This window comes from Grampus griseus (assembly GCF_964374135.1).
Source record: "Grampus griseus genome assembly, chromosome: 10".
Lineage (NCBI taxonomy): Eukaryota > Metazoa > Chordata > Mammalia > Artiodactyla > Delphinidae > Grampus > Grampus griseus.
Window position 1 is genome coordinate 93,221,120 of NC_139004.1, and position 26,274 is coordinate 93,247,393.

The 26,274-nt window shown below is 47.6% G+C and overlaps 1 protein-coding gene across 1 annotated transcript; it reads left to right on the plus strand.

Annotated features, from left to right (window-relative positions):
- Positions 1-378: 378 nt before the first annotated feature.
- On the plus strand, positions 379-25,780 carry EDEM1 (ER degradation enhancing alpha-mannosidase like protein 1). The gene is made up of 12 exons (XM_082663163.1): positions 379-1,005; positions 6,097-6,169; positions 9,474-9,577; positions 10,747-10,918; positions 12,158-12,341; positions 14,005-14,179; positions 15,734-15,854; positions 16,330-16,500; positions 18,355-18,428; positions 19,298-19,394; positions 20,558-20,761; positions 22,003-25,780. The coding sequence occupies exons 1-12, from the start codon at positions 488-490 to the stop codon at positions 22,090-22,092; spliced, it is 1,983 nt and encodes a 660-aa protein (XP_082519289.1). The 5' UTR covers positions 379-487; the 3' UTR covers positions 22,093-25,780.
- Positions 25,781-26,274: the final 494 nt, after the last annotated feature.

Consider the following 26,274-nt stretch of genomic DNA (forward strand, 5'->3'; position numbering starts at 1 on the left):
GCTCTACGCGGAACCGGTTGGGCCCGGGGCCACGTCCTTGTCCCGCGGCCGTCCGCTCCCGTGCCGCGCTCCCATTGGCTGAAAGTTCCCTCGTCCGGAGCCCGAGCGGTCCCTACTCGCCACGCCAGCCCATCCGAATCCTCCCGCCCAGGGGGCGGGGCCCGGAGGGCGGGGCGGAAGGAGGGGCGGGGCCTCGCGGCGCTGGAGACGTACGGGTGGCCTATGGCGCGGGAGGGAGTCCGCTGCCGCGCCCCGCGAGGCCGGGCCGGGGCCGGGCCAATCCGGGCGACTGGGCGGGCGAACGTGGGGCCTGGCCGGCCGGGCCCGAGGTGCTGGGGGTGTGGAGATAATGGGCCAGTTCCTGGTGCGTCACGAGGGAGTTCCTTAAAGGGGAAGTGAGCGGAGCTACTGGGTGGACGTGGGGTGCGGTGGTCGGCGGGGAAGGCCCCCCGCGTTTGTAAATAATGCCCGCGGCGCCCGCGCGACCATGCAATGGCGAGCGCTCGTCCTGGGGCTGGTGCTCCTCCGGCTTGGCCTCCACGGAGTGCTATGGCTCGTCTTCGGGCTGGGGCCCAGCATGGGCTTCTACCAGCGCTTCCCGCTCAGCTTCGGCTTCCAGCGCCTGAGGGGCCCCGACGGCCCCGAGTCTCCTGCCTCGGGGCCCGCGGGCCGGCCCGGGACGCCCGGGGGGCCGTCGGGGCCATCGTGGCTGCAGCCGCAGGTCCCTGGGGCGGCGGCGGGGCGGCGGCGGGCTCCGCGGCGGCCCGGGCCGGACGTCTGCGGCCCAGGCCACTGGGGCTACGTGCTGGGCGGCCGGGGCCGCGGCCGGGACGAGTATGAGAAGCGCTACAGCGGCGCCTTCCCGCCGCAGCTGCGCGCCCAGATGCGCGACCTGGCGCGGGGCATGTTCGTGTTCGGCTACGACAACTACATGGCGCACGCCTTCCCCGAGGACGAGCTCAACCCCATCCACTGCCGCGGCCGAGGACCCGACCGCGGGGACCCGTGAGTAGCCCGCGCCGGCCCGACGCCCAGGACCGCGCGCCGCACGCGCTTCCTTCCGTTCTCCCGGCGGGTGCAGCCTTCATTCCTCCGGGTCCCCCCATTGGTGCCCGGGCGTTTAGGGTCCTGGGGGCAGCGCCCACCCGTCCGGCGCCTCGGCTGACCGACCCCCTTTGAGGTCGGCCTGGGCTGGGGGTTGCGTGGACGGCCCGGTGGCTGTCCTGCTCTTGCTTCTCCTGGAATCTCTGTTACTGGACAGCTGTCAGCGCAGTCTCTTTTACAGATGGGGAAACTGAGGCCCAGAGACCGGAAGGGACAGTGGCAGTACCGAGGGGTGGCTTGGGGGGCCTTAGACTTCCGTCTGCAATCCTTTCTCCAAGTGAAAGTCAAATCAAAATGAAATCCCTTGTAAGCGCAGCTTCGAAACGGCACTTATCTCCCTCCACCTAGCCAACTCCAACTTTACTGTATAAAAATATAAAAATTCAAGAGTTGATCCTGAGAAGGGACTTTCTAAAGCCATCTAGTGAGTTTGAGGCAGAGCAGGGCTACAGCCTTTCTCCTTTATCACAGGGGTGGCTCCTTAGGCTGAGATGGTTAGATGGAAGGGAGAGAGAGAGGCTGCGTGGCCCAGATTTGGGGTCCTGATGCTCAAGATGACATTCCTTGCTCTGTAGGGTCTGTTCCATAAATTCCCCCACCCTGGTGGCAGGGCTGTCAGGGAAGATCTACCAGTCTTCCCCTTCCATCAGCCGTGTTTGCAGAGGCTGAGCTTCAAGGGTTACTGCTGATGACATCAGAGTCCAAGAGGACAGCACACCCAGCTAAGGACCTCCTAGCTGGAGGGAACCGGTGTGCCTTGACACTGACCCTGTCAGGCTGGATATGGCTGCCTTTCTCTCGGCCGCTCCCCTCATTTGGCAGTGGAGGAGTTGAGCTGCTTGGTCCCTGTGGACATTTGAGGCCTGTGTTTTCCTTCACCTGATGAAAAGCAGCAGAGTCCAGTCCTTAGGTCCTAAAAAGGAAGCCCATACACTAAAGGGACTTAAAGAGTTTTAAAAATGGTTGGATTATCTACAGATTCTTGTCTTAAATTGCATTTGGAGAGCATGATTTTTAGTGAAGCCAGGGGGACATCCCAGGTTAACTTAAAAAAGACTTGGCCTTTTTAAAGTTGTAGGAAACTGATGAGTTATATTTTTCATGTTTCACTGTGTCAGGCTTTATACATAGAAATGTATTTTCTATCTCAATTTTTTTTTTTTGAGAAAAATTTTAAGTAAGTTTTTTTTTAAAAAATTACTAGGCTTTTCCAGATTTTAGGAAATTGAGTTGTTTTGCTTAACTAGTTCTCTTTGCTTGGGGATGACATCTGCTGATGAGTGGTTTGGTTTGACTGTTCAGTGACAGTCTGGATAAGTTGAGGTCAGGTTGCTTTGAGACAGATATATTGCTTTTGGAAAGATGGAGTTAGAGATATTGAGGGGATGCCATGTGGGAAGGGTTGTGCCCTTTCGGTTGGTCAGCCTTGGTGTCTTTGAGAAGGTGAAAGAGCTCTGGGGTTATGGTAGCCTTGAGTAGACCCTCACGCTGGCCGCTCGTAAAGAGTGGAAAGTTAAGTTTTCTTAGTCCTTTTCCTTTCACTTAACTCCTCTCAGACTTTAGTCTTTGCAGGAAAAGAGCAGGCCACATTTACATCCCTGAAATAAATAACTGGTAATAAAAAGTCTTTCAGATATTTATTTTAAGCAAATGTATTCTAATGATTACTGTCAAGTGAATTCTAATGACTCACTTAAAAAAGAGAGTAACTTAGCCATTAGAATATTATGTACAAAGTACAGAAACAAAGTATGAGTGCTAAATGTGCCTGTCTTCTCTTTTTAGTCACGTTTACTTGAGGCTTATCTTACGTGTCTTGTTTGACTGGAGGTAGGATGAAGAGTATTGACACGAAGTAAATAAAACCGGAACACTTTTTTAAAAATAGCAAACGTGTCTGTCCAGCTACAAATCACTATGTAAACTCAGTTCCTCTCACATCCCCGATTTGGGTTGGAGGATCCAAATTCAAAAGTTTCTTCAAGTAAGTCTGGATATTGAAACTTTGCAGTCTCATGAATAATAACGTTAGTTCAGACCTTGGGTGCATGACCCTTCTTTGTTTCTCCCCAACCATATTGCTGTTCAAACAAAAAAGCAAATCAAACCAAACCGATGCTGGCCCCTAAACCGACTCGTTCCTAGGCACCCCTAGTTTAAGATGGCCTGCTCTGCATTCCCCTTTCTTCCTAAAATCTTGGCTTCCCTCAGAGTCAGGCTCAAGTCTTTTTCCATGACACCATTGAACTGTTTGAAGATGACTGTCCTTGATCTACTCAGTTCTCCTTTCGGTTCCTTTCCTTTGAGCTGCTTTTCCACCTTTTAATATCGTGTGAGACTTGAGTACTGTTGTGTGTTCACCTTCCTTTCCCTTTGTCTTGTCTCCCCAGATTGTCAATCCCTGGGACACAGGGACTGTTTCTTATATTACCTCTGTGCCTACACAGCACCAGGTAGATTTCTGAACAGCTGTTACAGGTTAAGTATATGTGGAATTTTTTTTTTCTTTTTTACACATGCGTTTAATTTTGAACATGCTATGTTAGCATTATGTTAGCTGCGTCGCCAGAAATTTTCTGTGAAAGGCCATAGTTTTCTCCATCTTCTCTGTTTGGGGGTAATAAGAACCTTAAAAATGCAGCGTGGGGTGAATGTCACGAACAAGCACACAGGGTATCTTAAGTGGAGAGCCGTCGTGGTTCGGCAGCTGGTTATGTGGAAAGATGGGCACTTTTGAACCCAGCCTTGTACCTGAAGTTTGAGTTCTTGGTCAGGTTTGCACAGGACAGACGGATCGCCGTCTCGCCTGCACGGTGGGCTGGCCTCAATGGATGCCCGGTAATCTGGTGCCGTTAGGCCAACAGGCTTCTGTGGAGTCTCCTGTTTCCTTCCTGCCCTCCCCATTTTTCTTTTTTCTAGTTTGGCACATTTTGAAAGAGTGTGTAACAATCTGGTAGAAAAGAATTTGGAAGTGTTTTCATGAACGCCTTGGATCTTTGAGTGGATTTGCCTGAGTGGAGAGAAGGAACCAACAGTTACTACAAACACGTTTTTTCTTGTGCCAACTCTTATAATTGTTCTCTGTCGTGGCTGCTTGGGCGTTCTATTGAGAAGTATTTTAAAACTGGGTCCGGTGTAGTTATAGCCTGAAAGGAAAAGCACAGTAAACCATGGGAAGGAGTGCACTGCTCCAGATTAGTCCTCCCTTCCAGGGCCGGTGCAGGTGGAAAGGGTGATACGCCTCAGGGGAGGGTGGTCCCATGGGGTTCACCCAGCATCCAGCCTGGAGGCTAGGTGATGAGCGACCCGTGTTGGGATGAGGTGGGTTGTTGGAGGCAGCTCCTGGTTTCTGAGCAGCAGACCAGTGGAGGTAGATATTTCAGCTCAGTAGAATGTTCTTGAGTGGGCAGCACTGAGGATCTCCCTGTCTCCTTTGGCCTTCCCCTCCAGCTTTTGACACTTCCTATATCCTCTCTGGCTGGCACTGCCCTTGAAGGGCTGAGCTTAACCCACAGCTCTCGTCTTCAGAGGACCTTCTGCAATCATATTCATGTATTCAGAAAGAATCGACAGCTAGAAGCAGCAGGTGCGGTTCTTCAGCAGGTGTGGTGTGCTGGCCTCGTGGCTTGGGAGAGACATGTGAGAGCCCTGGTTCCTAGATCGCCCCTTCTAGATAGTTTGTTTCAAAAAAAAAAAGGAGGTACAATTTTGCCCTACATTCTTTGTCCTAGATTAAGTGACGTAATCAGCCTAAAACAAAGGCTCAGGTAAAATCGGATGTGAGGTGTGTTTCACGTGGGGCCCACTTCGCCCCAGCTGAGGCACATAGGAGGCCTCTCAGAGAGCAGGGCGAGCAACAGGAACACGGAGATGCTGCCCGTAGGGAAGTGAGACAGGACCCATCAGAGAGAGCCACGGAGCAGGTGACGTGGTCTGGGGTTTGATGGAAGACGTCATAATGACGGTGAATCAGTTGCTGAAGATAAAACTAGGGTGTTTTCACTGTGGTTTTTCATAAACGTAATCTTGAAACAGTCATCCTCTTTCTCTCCTGACTTACATCTTTTTCATCTTTTTCGTTTCTCTCCTTACTTTCAAATCTTTTCAAGCTTCTGCAGTTGCTTTCTAGGGTTTGTGGGAACGGGACAGGAATAGCTGAACTCCCTAGAATTTGTCAAGCTGACTTTATGACTTGCACTATTTCTCCGTCCCCACCTTTCCCAGATGTATTAGTATTATCTTTGTCGTTTTTAGTGCTGTAAAGAACTGTCAGTTACCCTCGTTGCAGCCCTGAAGTTGGTGTCTTAAGATTGTTTCACAGTGGGCGACTGGTGTTGATCATGGGGCAGGAGGTGTGTGGTAGAATCATTAATGCAGCTGCAGTTACGAGAAGCCCTGGCTTGGTTCATGGTAAAACAACAGCTCCTCACAATTGATGGAGCTGGTGGGGATTCTTTGGGTGGTATGTTAGGGAAAAAATGATACAAAGCAGTTAATTTATTCCCCCACCCCAAGGACAGATGAGTGATACTGAGCCTGTAACGGAGGTATTTATTTGCTGCTTTGTGTGTGTAATCTGCGCCAGTGTCTGATTTCTGTATTAAAGTTTTATTTGCAGGTCATGTGACAGGGCCTCTCCTTTTTCATTCCTAATGATTTCGAAATCAGAGCTTTTTGAAGCTGGACAGAAAGGTCATTTGTGCTGTTAAAACTGTATCTTGGAGAGGGCAATGACTCTTGTTTCCCATTTCCTTACTTCCCGTTTTGTGTTCTTTCCACTATAGTATAAGTGTGTGTGTCTCTGCTATTCTGTGCCACTATAGAGACTGTCCCTTGTGAGGCAGAAGGACCATTGCCGTACTGATCCACCCACAGTAGTCCCTGAATAAATAAGTTTCCAGCCATTTTAGTTTCTGATGAGTGTTTAGTTTTGTTGCCTCTTTTATCTTTTAAAAGTACCTTTGTTTAATTTTAATTTTCTTTCTTTTTCAGTTCAAATCTGAACATCAATGATGTCCTAGGGAATTATTCACTGACTCTTGTTGATGCGTTGGATACACTTGCAGTAAGTGTTCAGCTTTATTATTATTTTCAAAAATTAATTAAGATATTTTGGAGTTAATTACCCTTACTTTCCCCCAGGGATGAGAATTCCAGGAAACGTGATTCTCAACATGTATTCATAGCTCTGATAGCTATTGTTTATTTTAATGAGCTTAATGCTGAGAGCAAGAAGAACATTGAAGGTTAGATGAGGGGAAATGTGATTCTCCTAAAAAAGCAGAGGAGAAAGTGTGATCGTTGGGCTTCCCTTGTGGTGCACTGGTTAAGAATCCACCTGCCAATGCAGGAGTCACGGTTTCGAGCCCTGGTCCGGGAAGATCCCACATGCCGTGGAGCAACTAAGCCCGTGTGCCACAAGTCCTGAGCCTGCTGCGCTCTAGAGCCCGTAAGCCACAACTACTGAGCCCATGTGCCACAACTACTGAAGCCCGTGCTCCTAGAGCCCGTGCTCCGCAACAAGAGAGGCCGCTGCAATGAGAAGCCCGCACACCGCAACTGGAGAAAGCCCATGGGCAGCAACAGAGACCCAGCGCAGCCAAAAATAAATAAATTAATAAATGAATAAATTTTTAAAAAATGTTTTTTAAAAAAAAAAGAAAATGTGATTGTTTTGGGGGAAACCTATTTTTCTGCAGGGTCCCCACTATCTTATTCCTTAAAGGAACCAGTATACAGTTACTGTAGTTAAGACTTCAGAAGTAAAAGACAGGATCTCAGGATTTCAAGATCTCCAGGGGACAAGATCCCCTGAAATGTGCCCCAGCTACTGGCTCCCCAAAATCAAGTCTGAGCCCTGGTTCCAGCCCCTGCGCAGAGACCCTCTGTATAAACACTCTTGTTTTGTTTGCTGTCCGTGTTTTGTGGACACTACCCCCTCCAGACTTGGGCTGCCAGCTCAGGAGCAGCCTTTACATGCTCAGCCCTGGTTTCCCTCAAGGCAGCTGGAGGCCTCTAGACAGATGAGCCAAAGCACGTGGAAGGCAGTCAGGCACCAGGCATGGTTCTTGCTACCAGGCTGCCGTGTGTGCTTGGTGTGCCTCACGACCCTTTGCTGTAGAATACAGCAAGGGACTATATCCCAGCGTAGCGCTGAAAAATTTCCTTAGTAACCACGATTCTACTGCCTCTTTGCTCTCCTCCGTTGTCCGGCACACCTTTACCATAAGAAAATTTGTACTGTAGTCGATTCCAAATCCCGCATTTTAACTTTCCTTAAACAGAGTTTGAAGCTGTCGGGAGTTAGAATTGGGTAACGCTAGCTAAGTTTGCATTACAGCTGTCCCAGATCTTGCTAGTAGTAGAATTACCGGAACTTGGGAAGAGCTGGAGCGGTCCTTCTCAATTCCCCTAGGCTCATGGTCTAACAGAGAGCCCGGGGTTTCATTCTGCCAGGCTGTAGTTGCACAGCAGTTTAGTTTCCCAATCTCTCCTTCTGAAGTGATTGCTACTCCCTGTCAGTCATCCACCATCACTGATCAAAATGTGCCCGGACGGGTGTGTTCACCCTGATTAGAGTTAACTTGTTGAGGGGACCAGAGGCTGACTCAGGCTACAAGTGTTGCTTTAAAAAAAGTCCCAAGACTCATATATAGCTTATGAAAGCACACCTTTTCCCCCTGACCCTCTCTCTTTTTGCCCCATTGTGTCTTTTTATCCGTCTGCCATGCTCTTGAAGTACAGGGACCTTGTCCCTGTTACAGTCACTGCACTCTGTCCACACCGCATGGTGTCTGATACATGATAGGAGGGCAAATACGTGTTAAGAAAATGAATTTCTAGTAACCTGGCACTTCCCAACACAGATTCCAAGGGTGTCCTCCCTCAAAGAAGAGTTCTGCTCCCAAATGAACTTGAGAAATTCTACCAGTCTGTCCCACTACTGGAGAGCCACCATGCACACCAGCAGTTTAAAGGCTCTGAGAAGTAAAGAAACGCAGTCCAGCTTTTCTTGAGCCTGAATGAACGATTTCAGAGCCTCGTTACTCTGTTCCGTAGCTGTCTAAAATGGCAAATTACAATATATCATTGAAAGCTGTTGGCTTCCTTTGCCGTCCTCCACGTGATCTGAGATCATATCAGCGCCTGCAGCTGCTGTAACAGAGTTTGCTGCTGGTGAACATCTGTAGGGAAACAGACCCATCTCTGTGGTTTTCATTGTAGAACATCCGGTCTTTAAGGTACACTTCAGGCTTATTTTTCAGGTGTTACTTCTGTTGACATTTCCCTTTTCTTTTGCTGACATTTTAAACAAACTTTAACAGGTGTGCTTTGGAAACACTTGGATGATAGCAGTCCCTTGACTGTTCGCTGCAACTTGCAGCATGATCGCATAATCTTTTAAAAAGAAAGAACCGAAAGCCAGAAAAGAAACGTCTGTACTTGCTCTGCAGGTAACAGCAAAATAACAATGAGGGGGAGAAAAAGAAAAAAAGCTGCACTAGATCAATAAACACTAGGAAATAAGACATACTTGAAATAAGTAGTGTCTGAATGAAATTGTTTTTTCTTGTTTTGTTTTTTTTTGGTGTCTTTATGATGTCGTTATAGTGCCAGGATTGTCATAAAATTTTGAACGGCATGAAAGCATTTCTATTCAGGTTATTTTTATCAAATTTTATGTCCAATTTGCAGTTCATATAAGAGAGAGAAGCTTGGAATGATACCATATCCACACACCCAAAATAGGAATCCTAATTCTAGAACATTTCTTACAAAGGACGTAGAGCTGGTTATTTGTATGTTTTGTTTGTTTTGAATGTCATTGGTCTTATGCTATGCTCCAAAAGATAATACCACTATTTCCCAAAGTGTTCAGACATCTGGGTAACAAGCAAGGAGTCAGTTTTCCAGATGTTTCGGTCTCCTGGGAGCTAACCGCCCAAGCTGTCGCATTATCTGAGGAGCAGAGGGAAAGCCATGTTTTTCGTTTCTTCAGTTTTTGGATTTATTGTTACTCATTTCAGGAATTTCTGGAAGTGTAATGCCTTGCATGCTAAACAAGATCAGACAGAAGGTGAGGGAGAATGGGGCAGGACGAGGAGGGCTGCTAATGATTTTATGAGGAGTTACTGACACAGTTTTGCCATTTGGAGATAGGATGCTTGAATTTGGTGGAAATGGGCTTGCCATCTATCCCAGAATGTGTTCTAAGAGATAACTGTGCTCTTCTGCCTTTTGTGTTTCTTCTCCCATGAGTGGCAAAACCACACGTACAGACATTCAGATGAAGTGGCCCAGCTCCTGCGATCATGCAGCCTCAGTGTCGTTTCAGGCCGTTGTAATGGTTTGTGTTCCTCTTTTTAAAGATAATGGGAAATTCATCCGAGTTCCAGAAAGCAGTCAAGTTAGTGATCAACACAGTGTCATTTGACAAAGATTCCACCGTCCAAGTCTTTGAGGCCACGATAAGGTAAAATAGTACATCAAACGGATTGAAGGCTGCTTTTGGGTGTGTAAGGAGAAAACTCCTGGAGGGTCCACCAGCCCCGGGGTCCAGGTAGGGAGTCCGTGCAGACCTTGTGGGCACTGTGTCCCTTTTTCACCTGCTTTGCATTGATCAAAACTGAAACAGTTGCCATTTCATTAATTATATTTGGGGCCAAATAGAAAGACACATTGTAATGCAGGTTTAAGATAGATGTCCCTTTAAAGGAGTTTTTCATTATTTCACTTTATGTCTGGTCTCATTTCCTCCACTGTGTCCTAGGAAAACCCCTGTGTATTTCTGAAGGAATCATAGTTTCTCCTGTCACCCACCGCCTGCAGAAAACCACTGCTGACCATTTGGGTCTCCCTCCCTCTCCCTCCCTCTAATGTACTGGGCTCATGTTTTATATCTTGCCTTTTTAGTTTGATAGATTGCGACTGCCTTCCTACTCCATTTAAACTTTGAAAGTTGTATCACTGCATAACATTCCAGATGTAGTGTTTATTTAAAAGTAAAGTTATGAAAACATTTGTTCTGAAAAATGTCACAATCTGCTTCACCTCATTGGAGGGGGACCTGAACTCGTGGCTGCTGAGGGGTGAGATCTAAGCTGGGGGCGCCTGCCTCTCAGTCGGGTCATTCTCTCCTTCTCCTTCTCTTCCCCACCTTGCCTGTTTAGCAGAAGCTGGAGAATTGGACGTTGCTTGGCAGCCAGAACTACAAAAGTTACTTAGTGTTTGTTGTCTTGCTCTTTTCTGTTTTTTATTTTGCTAAGTTTTTTCCCCATGTGAGAGAAACCAAGAGTAGTTTACTAATACTAAAAGGTGTTATTTATTCTGGGAATGATTAGGACACTCCCTTCTGATGAGATGATGAAAATGACTAAACATTGTTACTACTTCAAGTGGGATTATTCTCAGTAGCCTCAGAAGATGGTTCGCTTTCTCCCTTTCCATAATGCTGTTAGCTAACAATGATCGTTTACTATCACGGCTGGAAAGAACTTCAGGGGGTCATTAGGTCCAGTCCCTCTGATTTCAGGCAGTGCTAAGTCCATAGGGGATTCAAGCCTGCTTCTGTCATTCTGAGCTGCATTGTACACAGTTACAACCAACGTGATTTTATTCTTCTTTTGTTTTTCCTGTCATTAGGGTCCTGGGAAGCCTTCTTTCTGCCCACAGAATAATAACTGACTCCAAGCAGCCCTTTGGTGACATGACGATTAAGGATTATGATAATGAGTTGTTGCATATGGCTCACGACCTGGCCGTGCGGCTCCTCCCTGCCTTTGAAAACACCAGGACAGGGATCCCCTACCCTCGGGTAGGTAGACGGCGTCAACAACTCACCACCTTCCCGAATTAAAACTCTTTGTTGATGAATTTATTTGCGGGAAGGAGTGGGGATGATGCGGAAGAGGAAAGCCATGTCCTTGAGAGAATTTGGCCCTAAATATGATAGAAATGGTTTTTAATTCATTCAGCATTTACTGGACACCTGTTGTGTGCTGGGCATACAGTGAAAATTTTTTTTTTTTTTTTTTTTCGGTACTTGGGCCTCTCACTGTTGTGGCCTCTCCTGTTGCGGAGCACAGCCTCCAGACGCACAGGCTCAGCGGCCATGGCTCACGGGCCCAGCCGCTCCGCGGCATGTGGGATCTTCCCGGAGCGGGGCACGAACCCGTGTCCCCTGCATCGGCAGGCGGACTCTCAACCACTGCGCCACCAGGGAAGCCCACAGTGACATATTTGACTTAATCCTTTCCCTTAAGGAAGTTATGTTCCTGTGCTCTGTATTCTTAATCCTTTTTGCAGGTGGGATTTATATCCTCTGCTGCAAAACAGTGGGGGCAGTTTGTCTTCATTTCTGACTTGGGTCCATTTCCCCACATGTACGCTATAGGAGCTCAGCAAATGTTCTTTTGGACACTTCATGTGGATCTTTCAAATAAAACCTGTACAGACCAGTAAGTTAGCTGCTGATTTAAATGCAAGGTCTGGAATGAGACTCTGTCTTTGCGGCATCTGATTTACTGAGTCCAGAACCCCTCTGAGAATTGAGTCAGCCTTTGGGTCAGCAACCAGTGGAGAATTGCCAGACCACTGAGCCTCAGTGATCAAACAGGCTGTCACTTGCTCGCTGGGTTCATTTCTCTCCCAGTCCAAGATTTGTTAATGTTTGCTGAGCAGGAGTGAGTTCATAGCAGCTCACTTAAAATTTCTACGTGGTTCCACAGCTTGCCTTTGTCGCCAGTGCCAAAGCCTGGTGCTGCGTCCCCATGAAGAGAACCTGCTGGGAAGAGGCAGATTAGTGAATAGCGTTACAGTGATTCCCCCAAGACTTGCTCTTATTAATAACACAGGGCTCTGGTGTTCGTACTGTCTTGTTTGTGTCTTAAACTTGCTCCCATTTTCCTTTTGAATGTAAAGTGGGAGGCAGCGGGCTGACTCCCCCTGTGGTGAGCTTGGTTCATGAGTGGAGTGTGGTCGCTGTAACCTGGTCTTCTAGCCCTGTGGGTTCCTTGACTTCTGCCACAAATCCTTTGTCTCTTCCTGTCCCCAGGTGAATCTAAAGACAGGCGTTCCTCCTGACAGTAATAATGAGACGTGCACGGCCGGCGCTGGTTCCCTGCTGGTGGAATTTGGGATTCTGAGTCGACTGCTGGGGGATTCCACGTTTGAGTGGGTGGCCAGGCGAGCCGTGAAAGCCCTTTGGAACCTGCGGAGCAACGATACGGGATTGTTAGGTGTGGGGCACCTGTGAGGCCCTTGGCACTGTGCACATCGCCCCCTTTCCTTTCCTCTTCTCTGGGGCCCTCCCTCCTTTCCACTCCTTCTTCCTTGTACCACTGAACCTGAAAATTGACAGCTCAGAGAGAAGGGCCCTCCCTCAGTGTCTGCCACATCTGATTTCTCCCTGTGACTTTTCACTTAGAGGGTGGGTGGAAGGTTTGATGGGACAGAGTAATGCTCTTCCTATTTGAGGGCTCCCTTCTGATCTGAATCCCTTGGCATATTCCACTTGAAGATGATTGTTAAAAGCTATAAAAAGAACTGCCTTGGAGGCAGATTATATTGCTTCAGTATAAGGTTCCAAAGATAGGAAGTTAGAGTTAACTGGTAGAGTGACTTCCTCCTTTTAAAAACTCACGGCATGTGGTAGTAGGTTAAAAGCCCAGATTAAACCTGTATTAGATTTTATTTTTTTCCCTTGAGAATTTTGATCAAGATGTTATTAAAAAATTATTATGGAAAATTTCAAACATAACGAAGTAGGAAAAAGTATAATGAATAATGAACCCCTATGTACTCATTATTTATCTTCAATGATTATCAGTATTTTACTAGCTTGAGATGTTATTTTAAAATAGGTTGTTTGCCTCTTGTAACTGTTTGTCTTATTTTGAGAAATATTTTCTTTTTGTCATCGGGAAGGAACTGGATTGGTGGTCCTGGAGCCTAGAGTGTCATTGCAAAAGCACTGCTTTTTAGAAGTGATCTTCGATTACTGTTCCTTAAGTTCTTCAATTTATTTACAGAATTTTTGTATTTAACAATAACAGTAGAAACAAAACAGTTGCCCCGTCACCCCATTACCAGTGTCACCCCAAACTGTCAACTTTAAAATTTTCCATAGGTCCTTGCAGCCTGTCATGTGCAACTTTTTTTTTTTTTTTTTTTTTTGCGGTACGCGGGCCTCTCACTGTTGTGGCCTCTTCCGTTGCGGAGCACAGGCTCCGGACACGCAGGCTCAGCAGCCATGGCTCACGGGCCCAGCCGCTCCGCGGCATGCGGGATCCTCCCGGACCGGGGCATGAACCTGCGTCCCCTGCATCGGCAGGTGGACTCTCAACCACTGAGCCACCAGGGAAGCCCCATGTGCAACTTTTGTATACTTTCAAATTATAATATAGATATTTTTATTCTGCCTTTCATTTGGCAAATCATGCAGGTGGTTTCAAGTTGTTATCTTGCTTTCACAGTTATTGTCTTTAAAGTCTATATGACAGTCCATTGACTCTTCTGATGTTGGACATTTGGATTATTTCCGTTTTTCTTTTTTTTTTTTCCATTTTACAGATAATGTAAATTATATAATTCATCATTCTCTGATGAACAACACCCTTTAGGCTTTTGAAATGCATTGTCAACCTGGAAAAGCAACACGACAAGCCTAGTTTTCTTGTGCATTAAATGTTTTCCCCATTTTTGTGTCAGTGTTGAAACACTGTATGTTCAGGAAGCTCTGGCCACCCATGCTGCTGATAGGACCGATAAAGACGAGAGGGCCACGCGTTCATCCCTCCTCTTTCCTGTGAGGGACGAAAGTGCTGAGGAGCAGTGGGGCTGAAGTAGGAGGCCCCCCTGCCCCCCACCCGGGGGCCCTGACGAGCTTGCTTGTTTTCACAGGCAATGTTGTGAACATTCAGACGGGCCATTGGGTCGGAAAGCAGAGTGGCTTGGGTGCCGGACTGGACTCCTTCTATGAATACCTCTTGAAATCTTACATTCTCTTTGGAGAAAAAGAAGACCTAGAAATGTTTAATGCTGTATATAAGAGTATTCAGAACTACTTAAGAAGAGGGTATGTCTCCTCACCATCTCTCTTACTGTCCCGTCAAGCAAATAGAATGTATTGTGAAATGTTCGTATTTTTCTCAACATAGATTCACAGGGTCTTTTGGTCTCTGCCCTCATTTTACTGCCTCCTAGTTGTTTGTTAGTCATTTGAGGGGGTGGTGAAGAGGTGTATTAGCTATTTACTGCTGCGTAACAAATTACCCTGAAACCTAGTGGCTTAAAACAGCAAACATTATCTCACCCATTTTCTGAGGGTCAGGAAGCCAGGAGTAGCTGGGCTGATCCAGGGGCTCTCACGAGGTCATCCACAAGCTATTGGTGAGGGCTGCAGCCTTGTCACGGCTCACTCAGGGCTGGAGGGTCCCCTCCTAGGCTTCAGTTCTTCACGTGCTGTGGCTGGAAGTGTCAGTTCCTTGCCATGTGGGCCTCTTTGTAGGCAGCTCATGGCAGCTGGCTTCCTCAGAATGAGCGATCTGAGAGAGATGGAAAGAGCGCCACCAGAATGGATGTCATATGCTTTCATGCCCTAATCTCAGAATGACAACCAGCACTTCTGCCGGACACTGTTGGTCACACAGACCAGGGCTGATGTAGTCTGTGAGGGTACTGCACAAGGGTGTGACAGCCAGGAGGCGGGGGTCACTGGGGGCCGCCCGGAGACTGGCTGCCACAAGAGTGACACATCCCTCTGTTTCGCTGGTTTTAATTGCACATAGCGCTGTAATGCGGCACAGCTGTGTTGGTTCTTTCACTTTCTAAAGAAGTTAGGATTGATCTTTATACTTGATGAGAGGAAGGACAGCTGCCACCTTCTTTTCCCTCTGTTTTTGTTTAAAACAGCTTTGCTTGCCGCTTGTCAGTTGTGCATTCAGGACGGCAGAAGAGAAGTACCATTGGAAGCTGCAGCGGCCTCGACCCTGGTGCCGCCTCTGCCTTCCCTGGGTCTTCCCTTGTGCACGTGTGTGTGTTAAGTGGCCAGTGCAAGTGATAGCTACTAGTTGCCTGCCCATTTCTACCCTAGCTGTTGTAGGATCATTCAAGTGATGTGTTTTAGTAAGAGGCTGTTTGGCCAGAGTTCAATCCTTTTCGATTTTTAAAGCCCCTAAATTTACTAAATTAGTAGTAATCACTGAGCTTCTTGCTCTGAGGTGTTCCTCCAGGCCCGTGGTGTAGGATTTTATTAGAGAAGAGACTCTTTTTTTTTGTGCAGAAATAACCAGACTTCCCCACTCAGGTCAAAACTGACCCATGCTATATACCAAATTACGTGGAAGTATTTCTCAAACCTGATTGTCAAAGTGCTTTCTGCAAAATGCAGTGAAATCCCAGTGTGTTACCATGGCTGGGTTTAGAGCTTTTATCCTTTGGTAAGTGTCATCTTATGCTAGAGTCTTGTATTGAGAGGTGGAGGCAGCCTGTCTCCAAAGGTTTAAAGAATGAGTGAGGAGAAAAGGTTAATGTTGATTCCATCTAAGTGAAGCTGCCAGGGGCTGCTGGGGGGACAGAGCCTGAGCTGTTTCTCTTTCCTCCCCTTTGGCCGCTCTGCGTGGCTCCTCAGTCGGGAAGCCTGTAACGAGGGGGAAGGGGACCCGCCCCTCTACGTCAACGTGAACATGTTCAGCGGGCAGCTGATGAACACGTGGATTGACTCTCTGCAGGCCTTCTTCCCAGGACTGCAGGTATTTCGCAATCCTGTTTGCTAAGGAATAGCAGTCATTGGGAAAGGGCTTTTTTTCCCCCCTCTGTTTTCTTTTTATGGTACCAGAACATTCTCTGGCTCCTTCAGATCTGGGAAGTGAATAGCACAGTACGTCCCCATTATTCTCTTTGGGCACTACTCCACACTAAATCAGTGCAAAGCCATGCCAGAAAAGTAACGGCGTGTGACTTTTGGGTGATTCATGTCTCAGCTGTCCGTTCTCCATTCACGAGTACAGCTAGCCTCTTGTCCTGTGCAGTTCTCAGGGCTTTGGCATTGATGGCCAGATGGGGGGTGGGGGGTCTGTCTGGGATGCTCCTTTTGGGTTGGTTTTGTCTCCAGCTACATTTGTAGGTCAGGTGACCGGTAGGGGGAGGGGGAAGCCCAGGGCCTGTGTCACGTCTTGCCGCTCTGAGAACAGTGTCTTAGCCTGGTGACCTGCGCCTTCCCTGTAGGTTCTGATAGGAGACGTGGAAGACGCCATCTGCCTGCACGCCTTCTACTACGCCATATGGAAGCGCTACGGGGCCCTCCCCGAGAGGTACAACTGGCAGCTGCAGGCCCCCGACGTGCTCTTCTACCCACTGAGACCTGAGCTGGTGGAGTCTACGTATCTCCTCTACCAGGTACGAGAGCTTGTTGAACAGTAGTTTGTGTTGAAATGCTGGGAAGACCTGTAGCAGTTGGTTCGTAGGGAACACTTGCTGACAGGTGGGGAATAGTGTTATTTCACAGCGACCGTTAGAGTGACCACCGGCCCAGAGCCTTGTTAGCGCTCAGTGTCTGTCCTGGTCGCACGGGACAGGGAAGACGTCTGCAGTCATGTACGCGTTTGCCCGACATTCTGCAAAGCTGAGTCGTATCTTTACTGCAGGGCTTGTTTCTCACATCCTTCAATCAAGAGGAAGATTTGGTACTCTCTGTTTTCCAAATTTATTTGACCAAACTCTTGTTGGGGGATGCATTTCTGTCCTCATATACTGTGGAACCCTGGTCTGTGTAAAGTATTCAGACAAAAAAATTATTTTTCTTAGTTGGAAAGGGAACCATCTGGGATTGTCTGAGTGCCTACTTTTGTTTAATCGTTCAAAAACACATACAGTGTTCCTCTTTTGTGGAATTACTTGAATGCCAGAGGAAATGTCACTTTAACTGTGAAGGATCTTCTCCCCGACGGTTTAAGGCCGATATTTATACCTCTGGGCGTGCCGTACATATATACACATCGAGAGTTGTCAGCCATTCGCAAATTCAGCAGCACGAGCTGCTCACTTTCCAAGAAGCTGGCCCTCCGTGCGTTCGGCAGACGCGTGTAGTGGGCAGGCCCTCGCAAGGAGATCTCATGAGCTCTGGTAGTAGGATTAGTAGTTTAGATTTATTCCATAGTTTTTTTTAGCACCGAATCCTTGCCATTTGCTTCTGAAAAAGGGAGAAATCCTATGCAACTGGTAAGTGACTTCAGGTGTAGAGAGACCTTGTGAGTTGTATGTAAGCTCTCAGGGGTGGAGAGGTAGCCTCTGGTTTTGCCTCCTGGATCCCAGATCCCAGGGTAGAGTCCGGCCACTCGCGCTGCGAGGGTGACACACTCGGGTGCTGGCTGCGTTCTCCTCTTAAGCTTAGGTCTGTTGCCTTTGGGTTGATGCCTCTTTGTTTTGTCACTGCTTCTTTCTTCTTGCAGCTTCTTCCTCATGTTGACTACTTTCTTAGAATCCAGAGAAATCTGTGGCTTTCTGCCCTGCCTTCAGAAGCTGCTCCGTGTGCCCTCCTAATCCAGACACAGCTGACCCTGTGCTCGTTTGCTTTTGGTGCTGCACAGTTGGCACTGGGCACGAATTATAGGTGATCCCCAACTTTCAAACTAGTTTTGGGATAAAAGTCTCATCTTCCCAGAGAATTTTTTTTTTCCCCTAACGAAACCATCTATGAGCATGTGACAGAAGAGGAAGCAACAACCCGGGGACTGAGTTCCTAGGGTGATTAGAGAGCACAGCACGTGGAGGCCTCTGTAGGTACTTGAGAGTCTTCTTGTCCCCCAGCCCTTCTCACGGTGCTGTGGGTGGAACGGGGGCCACGTCCTGTTCCCCTGTGCTCGCAGCTTAAGTGTCGAGGGAGTTCTGAGGCAACACAGAAACTGGATTTGTTCTCAGATATGGGGCTGTCAGTGAGGCGTTGTTTCATTTCTGATCATGATGGGGATCACGAGAGCCAAAGGCAGGGAGTTGATCTGCTCTGGGGCAGATCTTCTCGCCCCCCCCCCCACCCCGTTCAAGTTAAGCAGATTGGAGGTGCGCTTTGATGTGAACCAACAGAACACCTTAATCCTGTAACATTCGCGACCCTTCAGGATAAAGTGAACTGGCCCGTGCCTACCTTTGGACAGTGATTCGTCTCCTCGGGACCATCCTGCAATCACCGCGATGTGTGTTGACGGCGTGTCTTCCAGGCCCCCGCTGGATCACATTCTCTCGTGTTCTCTCTAGGCAACCAAGAATCCCTTCTACCTCCATGTAGGAATGGACATCCTGCAGAGTCTGGAAAAGTACACAAAAGTCAAGTTAGTTTTCTAAGTTCCATCCTTTTTCTGTTGGCCACTTTTGATTTCATTTGAGTTGTGCTGAGGTAATATTATTCTATTTTGCATTTTACTTTTTAGAACAGGTCGTTAATGTTAATTTTGTAGGGAAATTGCTTACTTTTTGTGTAGTAGAACCTGCCCATTATAGTGGGAATTAAAATTTATTTTTCACCTTTATTCCTGTAGGGTTCCAGCAGACTATATGAGCTCTTTTTAAGTAACTTATTTCCCTTGTTATACAAATAATATATATACTAAAAAGTTCATGGAATATAGAAAATATAGAGGTAGAATATTATCACTGTAATCTCCACCTGCAGAGATAACTGCCATCAGCATTGAAGTACGTAGTTTTATACTCTTTTATATATTTATATATAAATCTATAATGTGTGTATATATGTATAAAAACTCTATTTCAGTTTTTTGAGATGTGCTTTTTTTACCTAGCTATAATATCGTGAGTATTTTCTTACAAAATATTGTCTTAGACTATCAAGTGATTAGTCAGTCTATGCAAGTATTGGGACACGAAATTTAAATCAGTCCTTTTGAATTTGCTGCGAGTCATTTTCTTGGTGTCCTGTTATGCTTTTGGCAAATACTGTCCTCCACCCCCACCCCCCTTCTGCTGCCATTAACCTGATGATTCGGCAGCCAGACCACTTTTTAATGAAGTTTGCAGACAATCTAGGCTGGAAAAGGACAGCCCTTAAACCTACCTTAATTTGTTTCTCACGGGGTGTTTGATGCCTTGGTGGCTCTGTGAATAGGCTACTTCTGCCTCTTCAGTTAATAAGCAGGTGGGAAGGAGCAGAGGTGGGCCTCACTGGGTGATTGTTCTGTAGGTGTGGCTACGCTACGCTGCATCATGTCATCGACAAATCCAAAGAGGACCGGATGGAGAGCTTCTTCCTCAGCGAGACCTGTAAATACTTGTATCTGGTAGGTGTGTTGTCAGATTAACCCCGGAAGTGCTCCATTCTGCTGACAGGAAGCACTCCTCCGCCTTCCATCTAACATACGCCACCAGGCGCTGCTCCAGGCTGGACATTTCGCCGGCCCAGGGGCGCAGTACTGTCGGAGCAAAGGCACGTTGCTGTCTGCTCCGTGGTTCCTGACCTCGTATGGGAGGCACTGCCGAGTACACACATAGACACTCTTTGGGTTACACGTTGTGTGAAGTGCAGGTAACGGTTCCTGGGGGACCGCCTGCTGGCCACGTGGTCCTGCCACCAGGTCCTGTGGGCACCGAGGTCTCCCACACTGCACAGTGCGGCCAGTCCGGTCAGTTGCCGAGAGCCTGGCGGGCATCCCGTCCGGCAGCCGTGGGGTCCGGGGTATTCACGGGGCAAGTTCTGGAGCGAATGAATGGAGGAGACCCCCAAGGTGTTCCTGGAGAAAGAACTCAGGGCTGCGGGGGGTGGCCGAGGGGGAGGACCCAGGCCGACCCTGTTCTCATCCTGGGAGCCGTGTGAACACGGAGCAGCTGTGCCGAGTGTTCTTCCTCGTTTGTAAAATACCTGAGGTGCCTGTGAGGTTTCCTCCGTCTCTAAGAGTTCTGCGTTCTTCCTCATGCGTCGTTTACCGCACGCCTGGGTTAGGGGTCCTTTCTAGATGCCCCCGCTGCACCCTCCTCCACCCCCCACGCCCGCTGCTGAAGGAAGGACTGCCTGGGGTGCCCTGTGCCCTCAGAGCCCACACAGGAGTGCGCCACGCGGTGGCACGTGTGTCAGGCCCTGGGGACCTGGTGAAGGATGAACCACCGACCTCCTTCTCTCCAGGCTTTTCCAGTTTCAGGCCTAGGTGCGTGTGAGCTGGGGGTGGTTCCAGGATTCCAGCGCTGGGACTCTCCGGAGAGCGTGGGGGCATCATCTAGGGCTTTTGCAGATTAGTGGCGCTTGGGTCGTAGGCCCGGGCTTTCTAATCTCTAGGTCTGGGCGGGATCGGGGAAGTCCAGGTGTCTGAGTTTCAACACAACTGGGGATTCCGCCAGTTGTCCTGAGAGCCAAGCAGGTTCTTGTCCCTAAGTAGTCTTAACTCAGCCGCCCTATGAATTGGTTCCAAACCTGCTACAATTGTATGTTTTCTTTTCTTTTTTCTACTAGCTCTTTGATGAGGAGAATCCAGTACACAAATCTGGAACCAGATACATGTTTACAACTGAGGGACACATTGTATCTGTGGACGCACATCTCCGGGAGTCACCCTGGAAAGAGTTCTTTTCTGAAGAGGGAGGGCGGGACCCAGTGGGAAAGTCGGGGCACAGGCCGAGACCTCATGAGCTAAAAGTCATCAACTCCAGCTCCAATGTAAGTTGCTTTCTCCAGGAGTGGTTTGCAATTGGAGGAAGAGAAAACACTACTCATCACATTATCATCCAGAGTGTCTGACAGAATATTCATGGCACACTCGGGTTGGGTAATTTGAGAAGAGTCTCAGAAAGAGGCCATTTCTGTAGCTATAGATAAGACCCTGAAATTTATATTAGGCCATGGAGTGTAGATTAAGCGAACAAAGCGTGATTGAGAGGAAGGGGTAAAACGAAGGAGAGAGAATATCGTAGCCAACGTTTATTTACAGAGCTTACCACATGCTAAGCACTGTGCTAAATGCTTAAGTATGCTAACTTCTCATAGCAGCCCTGTGAGGGGTGGGTACGTAATATCCCTGCTTCACAGACAGAAGAAGGGAGGTACAGAGAGGGTCAGGTCACACGGTGGAGCCGCGTGGTGGAGCCCGGATTTATACTGAAGGAGACACTTGTCTGATAGACCCGATTCCATTGTGCCGGGCACCAGGGATGCGGGCCGGTCAGAGGGGTCCTGGTGCTGGATGGGCCCAGGGCCCAGTGTAGAGACCGGTTCCCCCCGGGTGCTTGTCAGTAGGAGGCTGTGTGAAGCGCTGTTGAAACACCGAAGAGGGAGGAATTATTCTGCCAGGAAAACAAGGCGGGCTTCACTCAGGAGGTTGCCTCTCAGTAGCTCCTGGAATGATGAGGGGGGGCTTCCCAGGAGGGACGCTCTGGCAGAAGGCAGAGCACCTACAAAAAGCACGAGTGGGGGGCGTTGGGTTTAGCTGTGGATGAGAAGAGCAACAGACTCAGACAAACAACAGTGTTTTCAAGTAGCTGAAACATATTTTGCGATTCTGGGTGGATTGAGGACCCAAGGGGTGCAGGTTTTAGTCCCGGCCCCTCTTCACTTGGGTGCATGTGTTTTAGCCTCCCTGGGTTTCCATTTCTTCACCTGTGAAGTGAGGAAATTAAATTACATCAGTGGTCCTCAACTGGAGGTGACTTTGCTCCTCAAGGGACATTGAGCAATGTCTGGAGACAATCTTGGTTGTCACAGCTGGGGCTTAGGGGCAGGGGGCATATAGCGGGAGAGCCCAGGGATGCTGTTGACCATCCCACAGTGCACGGGACAGGCCCCAAGTGTTGACAGTGCCAGGATGAGAAACCCCAGGGGAGGTCATGCAGTCACATCTGAGGAATTAACACATGGCGTCTTAACTCAAAATTCGAATTGTCCCTCATTTACTTTCTTTCTAGTGCAATCGTGTTCCTGACGAGAGGCGATATTCCCTGCCCTTAAAGAGCGTCTACATGCGACAGATTGACCAGATGGTTGGCTTGATTTGATCTGCTCTCCCCTGTGTGGCCTCATCTGAAACTGGACCTAAAACAGCTGAACCCAGGCCAGGCTGAGACCCAGTCCGAAGAGGAGGCTAGGCGTCTGGCTGTCCACGATGGTGTAGGAATCTCTGTCCAGCTCCCCAGCCGCATCTGGTAGATTCTTGGATACTTTAGCGTTTCTCTTCTGTTCAATAAAATGCCCTGTTTGTCTTAAGGATGTACTTTGAAGTGAGAAGGTACGTAGGAGTTGGCTTCTTACGACGTGCGGATGTTACTGTGCACCGTGGGTGGGCCTCTTTGGCTGGATCTCCAGACCTTCCTACTGTGGAATCCGTCGAGTCTTCTCTGCCGGCGCTTGTGTGACCGCTGCCTGGCCGCCTCTCTGCCAGAGGAGTGTGAATGAATTTCTGTGCAGCAGGGCCTGCGGTTTCCCTGACATCCCTATTTACTGCATTCTGTCATCCTCTCTCTCTTATTGGATAATTGGGCTGTGTCCCAGGTCTCCACCCACGGTTGTCGGTCACATGGGGAAAAATCATCCAGTTATGCATTTGCGCCCCATGCAGTTCGTCACGGTGTTGACAGATTATTTGCTCACGAATTTATCCGAATTCTAACAGGCAGTCTCTTAAGTTGTCGCCTCACAGTTTAAGAGCTTAACAGGTAGATCTTTTGGATGGTGTTCTACATTTATTGTGAACTCACCTGAGGATCGCCCATAGTTTCAGAACCAGGTGCCTTTCAAGGGAGAGAAAAATACCTATGATCGTCTGAGCTTTCATCTGTCTTATATTTACTAACCAAGGATTATCAGTTCCGACCACGTTTGGGTTGGAATTGTTTCCTTTTTGTTTCCTGTGTCTAGTGCCAATCAGCTAAGTCAGGGAGAAAGAAATGATCAGATGACTTTCTGGCATCCTTGAGCCATTTCTCTGTGCAATGCAGGCTTTTGATGGGTGCCTTATACTCTTTTGGTTTGGGCCACTGGATGTCACAGCTGCTGCTATGATTTTAACCGCCTTGTTTTGTATTGCTACATGGTGTGACCACAGCGAAAGGGGCATGGGATGGATATCAGGCAGGTTCTGGAAACTTCTTGGCCAGTCCTTGCCTTTCAGCCTGATATTTTAAGCAAGCATACATAAAGAGGAAGTTGTGCTAAAACGCCTCTTTTCTTTGTTGGTATTATTTCTTTAGTGAGCACGGAACTGTGTCTCTTTGAACTGTGCAGAGGGCTCAGAGAAAGCAGAACCCTGAGCTTTGGCTTCCCTGTAACGTCAGAGGTTGAAATGAACCTCAATAGAAGGGTAGGAAGTCTCTTAGAAACCTCCAGTTTCACCTGTCGTGTGGCTCACCCGTCACCGCTAGGATACTTCAAATGATTTTATTTTCGTCTTTTTAAAGCTAGAAAGGAATGCTGTGTAAGCCATTGCATTTTCAGTCAAAAGGGAGGAATTTTATTCTTGAAAATTTAAGTGTTGCTGGTTTTAAAATAGATATCTAATTCAGTTCTTTGAGGTTTTTAGAAGAGGAGTTTTCAGTAATAAACGTCACCTCTGTCTTTTAAACATTTACTGTGCAAATGTTCTAAAGAAAAAAAATCAAATGCTTCTGTTTTACATTTTTTCTTCATTTCAGAAGCATTCTGTTTGTCAACATTGTCTCATCTACTGAACAGAAAAGTTTCTTTGAGAATACTCTATATATTTAAAATATTTTCATTGCCTCAGTAAACCCAAAATATCCCCTTTTAAAGACACACACCTGCATGAGCATCCCTGCACCTGTTCTCCAGGTAAACCAAGGTGGGACTATAAATGAGCTGTTTGGGAGAATGGGGCACCTCAGGGAAGAAAGTGGGCCCTTTGTGATCACACTGTTAGGTTATCGCACCCCAATGTTCCCCCTCCTCTGGGCTCAGGTATCCCATCTCCCTCCCGCTCTGGAACAGGGACCTGGGCCTGAGTGCCACAGAGGCACCTCACGGCTACAGGCTGGCATGAGACATGTTTTGTATTAAGTCTCAGACCCCCTTGGCTTCCAGGCACTGGACTTGTACCAGTCGTGAGTCCGAGGGTGAGCGACCCATTCTCACCCCGGTTGCTGAGCTTCCAGACTGCCCAGTCTGAAGTTGGATGCCATGTAGTCAGTGACTAGATGCCAGAATGCCCGTCTCGTGGCTAGTTACGGAGAAGGTCCTTTGAGCCACGTTCAAAACTTGCTTTCTCTTTAAAGGTCAGAGTGTCAACAACTGTGATATGTCCTTCAGGGTCTTTGCTGTTTCTTCTGGATCGTGGGAGATCAGGAAGGCGAGGGCTGAGGAGGGGAGTGTCAGGGAAATTCCCTTGTGATTTGCCCTAGGAGCACCCTGATTCCAAACATTCCATGCTTTGGAACAGCTGACAGCTTGCACCATCCTTGCAATCCTGTGTGTAGCTAATGTCTAGACTCTGCTTTGGTTCACACAATGAAAGTGGTTTCGCCAAACCTTTGTGGGAAGCTACCTTATAGCTACCTTTGTGGGTGGAGTCTAAATGTCCCACCACAGAGTTCTAAATTGTTCCAGGGCAGGCTTCGCTGGCTGAGGTGCTGTGACTGAGGAACTCCGTTTCCTGGAGGAGGAGGTGACGAAGGAAGTGTTTGCTAGCTCTCCAATTGTCCTGGCCTTGGTGGAAATCCAGCTTCCACGTTCAAATCTTCCCTTCAGAACTTGGAAATCTTGCGTCAGAACTTGCTCTGTGTGACTGCTCTGTGCGACTGAATCCCCAGGTTCTGAGGCTGTCCTGGATCACGGGGCGTGTGCACATCAGTCCAATAGTTTTGTGTGTGTTTATGCACCAGGATGGTGTCTGTGCAGATGGAAATTAGCTCCCTGGCTGGATACATGCAATCTGAGGGTCTCAGCTTGATTCCTCTCTCGCCTCCCTGCTGTGTCCTCCACCAAAGAAAAACATCCCTCTCAGCTATTTTCTTAGCTCAGTTAATGAATGATTACAAACTGTAATCCTTCACTTTGGGTTTTGTAGACAAAATATCAGAAGTTCTTTTTTTCTAGAGGTCTTTCTTTCTTTTTGCCGACCGCAAATTTAATGCTGGTGACCAGGTCGGGCCGGATGATTGCCCCAGCCCTAGAGTGGCTGAGCAGGGACTTTAGAAAAAAAAAGTCTTGATCTTTCTTTCCGTTTCCATTCCCAGACATCCAGCTCCTTCTCTAGTGCCTGTTCCTGCAGGGCAGGGACTCTTGTGAAAGTGAGAAGGCGAGTCGGATGGGCTGTGTGTCCCCAGGTTTTGCAGGGCTCAGGGTTACGTTCCCACTTGAATTTACATGTGAATCTGGCGAGAATGTTAAGTACCTGTGGACCTTCCTGATTTGTTTGTTACCCCCCTTCCCTCTTACTGAGAGGCAGAGAAATAATATTTTTAAAGGTATTTTGTTTTAGTTTTAAATAGCAAAACACAGGCTGCATTTTTATTTATTATGCACAAGAAAGGTAAATATGTTTTTACACACACAAAAAAATCTAGAGTTGGAAACTCTGGGAAAAACCTATTGAAATATACAAATGCTTCTCTCTGTAACGTGCAATATGCTTTGCAACTATAGATGATATTTTATGTTTAATCTGTAAATAAGAAATGTATTTAAATTAAAAGGGAGCTTTTTGTAAAAGGACCAAATGTTCTTTATAAATGTACTAAGAAATATCTTGCTCTTTGAAATTTATTAGGATTTTTATGAGTAATTTTTATTAAAAGATTCTTTTTTTTTTGAGTTGTCATTTTGTTTCTCCTTTATATACTCACACATACACATTATATAGAGGATAAAGAGGGGAGCAGAGTCTGTAAAACAGGATGAATAAAAACTTTATTTTGTTTCCTTACAGCTAAGCCCTGCGTAATACCACTTCAGGCTTGTCTGTCATACCTTCATTTAACCGTCCTTCACTCAGAGCCACTTTTAATGACCTTTGTCCTATCCCTAACCTCTTCACCTTAGCCTCCTTTCTCCCAGGCCTGACTCACTCTCAATTCTTGCTGCCATTTACCTGAGTCTCTCTAGAACCTGGAAGGAATTCTTGGTGTTACCTTAAGCAAGGCAATTCTTTTCTCCTATCTTTTTACAGGCTAAGATGGGATTAATGGTCCAGGGGAAGCACGACCTAGGAGGGTTGCAGAGGGATGGCC

Bases quoted from the DNA above. Each gene is read 5' to 3' on its own strand.
- EDEM1 (XM_082663163.1), top strand. From the start codon at position 488: ATGCAATGGCGAGCGCTCGTCCTGGGGCTGGTGCTCCTCCGGCTTGGC. The intron at 10,919-12,157 runs GTAGGTAGACGG...TCCTGTCCCCAG, and splicing joins CAGGGATCCCCTACCCTCGG to GTGAATCTAAAGACAGGCGT. The intron at 19,395-20,557 runs GTAGGTGTGTTG...TTTTTCTACTAG, and splicing joins CCTGTAAATACTTGTATCTG to CTCTTTGATGAGGAGAATCC.